The sequence below is a fragment of the Lolium rigidum genome, chromosome 5 (genome assembly GCF_022539505.1).
Source record: "Lolium rigidum isolate FL_2022 chromosome 5, APGP_CSIRO_Lrig_0.1, whole genome shotgun sequence".
Taxonomy (NCBI): domain Eukaryota; kingdom Viridiplantae; phylum Streptophyta; class Magnoliopsida; order Poales; family Poaceae; genus Lolium; species Lolium rigidum.
The window spans coordinates 234,912,703-234,921,390 of record NC_061512.1 but is presented as its reverse complement, the minus strand read 5'-3'; the positions used below and the strand labels follow the sequence as shown (position 1 = coordinate 234,921,390).

Here is an 8,688-nt window from a genome sequence, read left to right as displayed (position 1 = left end):
TGCATCTGACTAGGATCTGGTTTGGTGATGATATGTGAAGCTGGGTGGGTCATCAGTAAAGACATCACCGCCCCTTTGACTGAGGTGGTGAAGCCCTTCGATGGCCGTCCCATCAATATCGCAGCTCTTCCTCCGATGCGACATTTCCGCTTTCTTTCCTTCTCCGATACACCTTTAGTTACGCTCTTGATCGCCTGGGTCTCCGCCAATATACCCTTGAACCCCATCACTCTCCAGCCTAAGATGAGAGGCAATCTCCGATAGTAGGGTCGAAGAGCTCAGGTGAGCTGTGGAGGCATCACGTTGGCCTCCTTAAACCCGCCATAGATGGAGCAACCCATGACTCCGCGGGGTCTGCAAGCGATCTTATTATAGTGCCAGTCAGAAGAAAGGTACAAACCTATCCATGGAGGATCGATGTGATCCTATCATGGATGGGTATCTACTCTCCAGCGCGCCTTTCAATCTCTGTAATATACAAACTACTTTTGTTAACTGAGATAGACTATACTGGGTCAACTGTCACGCTGAAAATCTGGAACATATAAATCAATGCTATTGAGGACAACAATATTCTGAACAGCCAAAGTGAGGCGGAATCACCCCTTTTAAGAGGCTGAGCAAACAAAGCTAATCACATGGCAAGTTCCACTTTGCATCGTAACACAACACTTCCTTCTTGACAATGCGTGCAGCATCGTGACACTGAATTCGGAAAGCTTTACTTTGGACAGCTTGAAAGGCAGAATTGATGGAGTATAAGTTTTAACATTTTCTATTACAAAAAAAATAGAGTAGCATTCTAAACTTGAGACTAGTCACAATGCATAGTATCATATAGAAGTATCATGCGTATGATACTACTACATGTTACTATCTCCACAATGCATGGTATCATATACTAGTATCATAGTTTTCATATATTAATTGTTTTGTAGAATCTCAATGCAAATATATGTACAAGATTTCCTTGACATTAATTTTTCTAGTAGTATGTGCTATGATACAGTATCTACCTATGATACTAGTACCCTCTCTTTCATCATTAATTGTAGTGCCACATCAGCATTTTACATGCATGTAATGCATGATACTACCTATGATACTCCCATTGTGGGTAGTCTGACCGTGTTTTGCATATATATACGGGAAATCATATAAACACACTCCAATCCCACAGACCACTATCATTACAAAAAGATCACGACAAAATAAAACAAAATAACAAAAAATTCAAACAGCTAGAACCACGCCGTTCGTCGTAGTTTTTTTCCTTTCTTCTTTTCTTCTTCATAATGCAAGAGTAATAAATAAGAATAAAATAGCGCTTCTTATTTTCCGCACTAATAACAAGGGAGACGACCGAATGGACAGAGACAAAAACGAGAACCCGGCGCCAACCACACTACTGATTCACACCTTATGCAGCCAGCGCCAACGCTGCGACGGTGGCCGCGGCGGCCGTCGTCACCCACCCGGCGAGCACTGACGGCGCGGCGGCATTGTCCTTGTCGGCAGCGTCGTCGTCGGACGCCTCGGGCGAGTCCGCGGATTCGTCGTCGTCGTCGGAGGGCGAGGAGGCGGCAGAGGGTTTCTTCTTGGTGGTCTTCTTCTTGGGCCCAGCGGGCGCCGGCGCCGGGGCCAGGTCCTTGGCGACCTTGTACAGCTCCTTGGGCTGCAGGAACTTGGATATCGCGTAGACGGCGAGCGGGTCGTCGTCCTTGACGGTGGCCGTGACAGACGCCACCTTGCCCACCTTGGTGTCAAGCGACGCGGTGTCGCCGTCCTTATCGACGTCGAAGCTGTAGTCCTTCTTGGCGACGTTGGACGTGGCCAGCGTGCTCACCTTGCCGCTGTTGGACTCGAGGAGCTGTAGGGAGTAGTAGTCCGGCACGGCGTGGAACAGCAGGATGGCCGTCCTGCCCTTGGCCGTCAGGTTCTTGTACTTGGGCATGAAGGACGCGACGGCGGAGTCGACGGGGCAGAAGAGCGTGAGCCCGTTGTCCTTGGTGGCGTTGATGTTGCTGAAGGCCTCGGCGTCGGCGGCGAGCAGGCCCGCGAAGCTCTTGCAGTACTTCTTGGAGAGCAGCTCCGTGATGTTGACCGGCGCCGGCGCCGCCACGGGCGCCTCAGCCTCGGGGGACGCGAGCACGCTGTCGATCTGGAGCACCGCCAGGTCGTAGGGGATCTCCTTCACCGTTTTGACGTAGCTCGACGGCGACGAGCTGTCCGCGGCGTTCTCCGCCGTGAACGTCACTTTTCCGCCGCGGCGCTGCGTGATGTTCACGTACCCCGACATGCCTTGGGCTGCGCCGGACTCCTGCACGACGACAATTAATCCATTTCAGTCAATTGCAGTAAACTATTAGGAGTAGGTTTCGTACTGTACTCTAACAAGATCATCATTAAGTAGATTAATTTGAGCTGGATTGATGGAAATGCATGTGCTTGATGCTCAAAGCTGCACGCATGGGACCGAATTTAGCTCACCTAATTCATGCCCGTGCTGATGGAGACCAATTCAATGCAAAGTTTAATGATTGCTAAATAATTCTGAAATTAGTGCATTTCGTACGTACTACAGGCTGAACGTGTATTTGCGGTTAGTATGCTTGCCGGCCAATCACAAAATTGTTGTAATTTGATCTAAAAAATACAAAATTAAGCAACAAGTGGGTTGCTGACTCGATAGCAAAACAGATGCTCTGCGCCCGGGTAAGCAATCTTTGACTCCAACGGTTAGAATTTTAAACGGCCGAGATCTCGCCTTGGGACTTCCAAATCTTCATCATTTTCAAATGACCCTATACTCGAAGGATAGGGCCGATGACTATAAAATCGCCCAAATACGGTGATCGTGTGTACAGTGAGTAGTCAAGTACACTCACCGGACAGCATCATAATCAGACAGGTCAATAATTCATTGATAATGAATGGACTGGCCGGCATGTCCATGTGCACGTACATAAAACACTGCCGGCCCAGCTTCGAAAGCGACTTATCTCATGTCGTCTTCGAACAAAAATTGGTTAGTTGAAACGTTAACAGAAACGTCTATTTGGGCGATGTTGTAACACAAATATTTGCTTGCTAGCACAAAAGTAGCACCATTAATTCCACATTTTGGGAGGTCGATATTTGTGTTCATATTATATGTATCGCTTTAGTAGAGCTTTATCAGTGGCCTAGCCAGCTGGTGCATGGGCAGGGCATCCACTACTAGCATGGATGAGAAGCTTCACTATTCTATCCGGAAGACCACCTACTCTATCATGAAGCTGCGCTCCAGCTGAGCAATGATGCAGCCTTTTGCAAACAGCAAAAGTTCATCTAGGCAATCAACCCAAAAAGAAAAGCTTCAAGATGTATTTTGAAGAAACAATTGCACATTTTCTTCCTAGAAAAATTGCTGCTCAACAAATCAATTAGTATGAGAAACTGATTTGCAAACAGTAAAGCTTATTTTAGGGGCAAACAGTTAGTGGACTGTTAGAGCTACCACCAGCTTTAAAAGCTCAAAGCTAAAACCGTCTAATGATGCTAGGAGTACAGATCAATTAACAGTATAACTAACGGATTAACTACTTTTGAGCTCACACCGACAGGGGAGAGCTTGTTCCGACCTGTCATCGTCAGTTCCAGTAGCTGAGCCAAAGACGGTGGAGAACAGAGGTCACCGCCCGGCAGCCCCAGGTCCACCTGTCGGCGACCGTTCAAAGAGAGCGGCTAGTTCGGTCTCGACTGTTGAGCTAGGAGGACTGGAGGAGAGTCGTACCTGGAACATGGTTGAGCACGCGGTGACCCCGTGCGCGAGCTGGTGCAGCTTCTTGCCGCCGTAGTAGTCGACGAGGACGTGCATCTGGAGCATGTGGCGCTTGGTCTGCAGCGTGCGTCCACTGGCGGCGAGGTCGCCCATGTCGCCGTTGGAGACGGCGAGGACGGTGATGGTGCGGCGCTTGTTGATGTCCGCCGCCAGCCGCGTCTCCGTGAGCAGCTTGTTGAACTGCGAGTACTCCGGGTACTCGCCCAGGATCTTGGTGATGTTGTACCCCTCCGCCGCCGTCGCCGCCAGGGCCAGGGCCACGGCCAGCGCCGCCAGCAACGCCACCCGCCGCCGGGCCTCCATTATCGTCGGCTGGCGCGTCGGCGTCTGGAGCTCGGCCGCTAGCTAGAGTGGAGGGGGAGCAGTGAGAGGCACTGACCGACCGCTGATGGTGTAATTATGATTGGAGCGCTGTGTGGGCCGGGCTATGTAGTCGTAGTGTGCGTACGTAGCGGCAGCGGGATCTGGCGAGTAGTCGGTGGGGCTAGTGCCCCTGAACGTTTGGGGTAATTACGGGCGTGCCATCGTCGTGTGCTGGTTCTGCTGGGCAGCAGTGGCCAGTCGCGAATCTCGAAGGCGTGTGAGGGTGGAAAGGGACAATTTGGGGCACGGAAAGAAAGGCCGAAGAGGGGCCTGGAACACGTGGACGTGACCTGGCAGGATGGCTCGTTTGGGTAATTACGGGAGTATACCTTAAAGATGTTGACTCAAGTAATCTATATCTATATCTATACCTAATAATAAAGGAGCTAAGGTTTCTGCCAAAAAGTTTCGTCAACGCTTTTTTTTAGACCGATTTACCCTCCCACCAAATCGCATATTACGCACCAATGCCACCAAAATAACGTTTCGCTGTTTGTTTCCGTCGTCGCTGCTTCTCTTCCAATTAATCGTGGGCTGGGTCGTAAAGATTTTGCCTCCTGGGCCACAAAGACACTTGAAGCAACCATCGATCGTCCTTAAAAGGAGAAACTTCGATAGAATCTGGGTTGAATAGTCCCACATCGTTACCTGGTAATGAGTTCTACCGATTCATATACTTGGAAATTGCTTGGATTATCAGCAAGGGAATCAACAAGAAGGAGCACCGTAGCTTGGTCTGATATCTGTGGCATGCATGAATTATAAAGTAAAGGGGTTGGATATATGCTCTGCTGCGCATGAATTGAAAAGAGGGATGCCTCGCTGTGAGCTAAAGTAAAATCGGGAACATTGCCGGATTGGATGGGGGTTGTACGGAGAAAAAGCAAGGATTCGTGTCCCACCCAGCCTCTTGCTCGCCGCGCCGGGCTCCGTGGCTCCGACGCCGCCGCCGCTCATCCCGTCGGAGACGCGTGCGCAAGCACACGCACCGGAGCTACCCGAGCCCGAGCTGGGCAAGGGGATGGCGAAGTTCGCTAGGGCGCGGCCGGACGCGGCGGCCGCTCGCGGGAAGGAGAAGTTCGAGGCGGCGGCCGGAGGGCAGTCTCCACAGGAGAGTAGACGGCCTGGCGTGCGAGAGGGATGGAAGCGAGCAACTGGCGTGTTGAGACAGTCAGAGATCGGAGGTTGATGGCCATGGCCTCGTGAGAGTGGCGGCGCTTGAGGGAAATCGAGCGATGCCCGTCATGTGGCGCTAGGGTTGGGTACGGGCGGTGGTCGACTTGGGCCGCTCCAGCTACGTTAGCTGGGCTTTTTTCCTTCTTACCTTTCTTTCTCTACGAATTTTCCGGGGATTTGGAGAACGCGGGGCACCAAAGTGGAGCCTGTCTTTTTCGTGGTGTGAACGGATAAAAGTTGGACATGATAAAGTTGTCTTAAAAACGCGCTGAAGATTAATTGTCAACAATTTTAAGTGTTCGGATATGGCAAAGAGAAATAAGTTTCATGGAAAAATTATTCAACACCAGGCAATATAACAGTAAAGAGAAGCCGACGCCTAAGAAATTTTTCTTCAAGATGAAAAGCTCACTGGTGCTACTAAAAAAGAGATGCCCAAAATAGATGCTCGTGATTAATGGAGGAGACACAGATGGGGTGGAGAATTAGCGATAGATGTTGCACAGAACAAATAGAGATGCAAATAATTAACTTATTTGACTTGCTAGGTACAACTTTCATGTACTATACGTATGATGGAAATACATTTTCTATTTATTTTCCGGTAGTTTGCAAATTCAGTCATGCAAGTAAATTAAGTTTGAGATTTATGTAGTCCATCAAAATATAAACATAATTGTCGTGACAAAAGAAATGTCGGTGGGTCCCCAAGGTGGACGATGGGGAGGCACTGGTTAGTAGGTGAGGCTCGATAAATATCAACCAGTAGCAACTCAAGGACATATTCGCTATTAATAACAAATATATTAGTTTTACTTAAATATATAGGCTTAACATTTGGTCTAGCTGTAGCAACGCATGGCCCTACGGATTTACAAACTTATACTCCTACATAAACCGGTCAGATCGTCCCTTCGGGGATATCCGGTAAACCGGTCGAGATCTCCACTCATCGTTGTCTCCCTCGATCTCCGTTGGCGATGCATCGGCGCCAAGCAAAGACTTCAGGGGACAAAGTGCTAGAGATGGATAGCTGACCAGAATCTATTGCCGCCACCCACAGGATCCACTTTGCCGGCTCGGCATCGTTCGTGTTCCTCTCCCGGTGCAACGCACGGGCACTTTTGCTAGTCCCTCTAAATTGGCCGGATCTCCTCATCCACGTTTTTCTAGTTGGTGGACCGCTCCTAATCTCTCTTCCTGGCGCTAATAATGAACAACAGCCGCCCCATCGGAGCACAACGCCGCCGCCCCATCAGAGTTCAGCGCCGTCTCATCATCGGATGTCACCACCGCTACCCCGAGCCACCACCCCATCCAAGTCCGATCTCCATTCAACAGGTCGTCGCTCGCCGATCCGCCGCCTCAAGCTCGCCTGCCCGCCTCAACCTCCAGGGATCCTTTTCTCGCACTCCTGATCCAATCTGGCCGTGTTTTTCTCTGTTTCTTCCCTCATCCACCGGATCCAACAGAAAATTTACCTTACCCGAGTCCCGACTAGGCACAACACCTCTTCTTTCCTTCTAGGAGCCTTTAAATATGGATCGATCCCTGCATCAGATCGATCGGTAATCAAGATCGAAATCGCCGAGATACTCCATCAATCAGCCCAGATCTGGACAGAATCAAAATTGGTAGATCTCCTTGATCGGAGGGGGCAGGAAGGGGATCGCTAGCGTTTGTCCCCTGCTGATTACGGCTGGCCTGCCTCGCTCAGGGCTCGAGCTGTTGTCGACCGCGGAGAAGAACAAGGGAAGATCAGGCGTAGGGGGAGAGAAGCTGATATCGACCGCGCGCTGGACTCGAGCGGTCCCGGCAACGCTTACATGGATGCACTCTGTAGGTAACTGTTCGCCTCAGGCGGGTGATCTCCGACGTATCTTCCCATGGCGGAGAAGAGGTGGTGGGACAGCGTGACGGCAGTGTTTTCGATCTGGCGTGCCGCCTCTAAGAGCAGCACCCAGCGCCCCAGCCTCTGGTCCTGTGTGTTGACTCCGCGCGTAGCACTGGCAGAATCTCCTTCGGAGCGTCGCCTCCGAGAGCAGAGCTTAGCACCACAGCCTCTGGTCCGGTGTGTTACTTCCACGCGCATGATTGGTAGAACGGCCTCCTCGAGTGCGTCGTCTCCGTGCGCAACCGCGCGGAGTGGCAGATCATTGCCCAGCAGCAGCTCGTGTGTGCTAGGCTGCTAGCAGGGAATAGCCTTCTTCTTTTCAGAAAGACGAGCAGCAGCTAGCTATCTCTTGGGTGCTTGCCTAAGGCTGGTGCCATTGGAGGCTGGAGGCGGGGCGGTATCGGCGGCGACGGGGCGGGAGAGGGGCGGGAGGCGGGCGGGACGAGAGTGAGGGGCGCCGGCGGGGGCGCCCGGCGGTAGCGCCCGCTCCCGCCCGGCTGGCGCCCGCGTTGGCGGCGGGAGTGAGGCGGGAGCGGGGCGGGAGGCGGGGCGACGCGATGGCGTGCCGGGGCGAGAGGGGGGCGGGCGAGTGGGGAGAGAGGGGGCGTCGAGCTCGTCCAGCCCCTGGTTCGTGCGGGAGGGAGGTTAGGGACGAGGGGGTGCTAGCTGGGCTGGGTCGGCCTAGTCGGCTGCTGCCCCCTTTTTTTCTGTTCTTTTCTTTTTCTCATTTTTCTTTTCTCTTTTCTTTATAACTTTTAAACCGTAAAACCAAATGACCTCAAATTTGTTTTAATTTTTTTATTAATTAAAACCAGATTCCAAGCGGCTCAGTTATGCAATTTTATTAATTATTATGTAATCGGTAACATTTTAAGTTGAATAAAATAATTTCTTGCATTATTTTGTATGTCTAAACAAAATCGAGTGAAATAACTTAATGTGGAAAAGAAATGGTGATGTGGAGGAGAGAGAAGTGAGAGTGAGGACTATAGCCCATGCATTGGCAAGGTGGGGTGAGAGTGGGGTGAGAGTGGGGTGAGAGTGAGAGAAAAGCTGACGTGGCGGGGCGGGAGTCGGGCGGTGCATTGGCACCAGCCTTAGGTTGCTACTGTGATTCAATTTAAATATAAATATTCTTATGTTGTTTTCATTGAATATAAAGGCACTCGAATATGTTTCCAACCCGCGACGTGGTTTCAGCATGCAGAGGGGCGGTCGAGGGAAAGCGGCAGTCATGGGTACATGGCGTCATGGGGGAAATTCTTTGCTTATGACCTCGATTGGCTCCATGAAGAATGGTTGAGATGGAGCTCTTCTGTTAGCACGATTATAATCACATATTCTAAGTTGGGTTGTTCGGATTTTCTTGCTGAGTTCCTTTTTAATAGTGGAAGGCATGCTTTCATGGTAATTTGACGAGGTGAAGTTATCG

General features: G+C 50.8%; 1 protein-coding gene across 1 annotated transcript; it reads right to left on the bottom strand.

The window, feature by feature from the left end:
• Positions 1-1,303: 1,303 nt before the first annotated feature.
• LOC124654419 (fasciclin-like arabinogalactan protein 2) lies at positions 1,304-4,063 on the bottom strand (the record flags this gene model as incomplete). The annotated part of the gene is given in 2 exon segments (XM_047193423.1): positions 1,304-2,320; positions 3,776-4,063. Coding segments are annotated over 2 exon segments (1,188 nt in total), but the record flags the coding sequence as incomplete, so codon positions are not given.
• Positions 4,064-8,688: the final 4,625 nt, after the last annotated feature.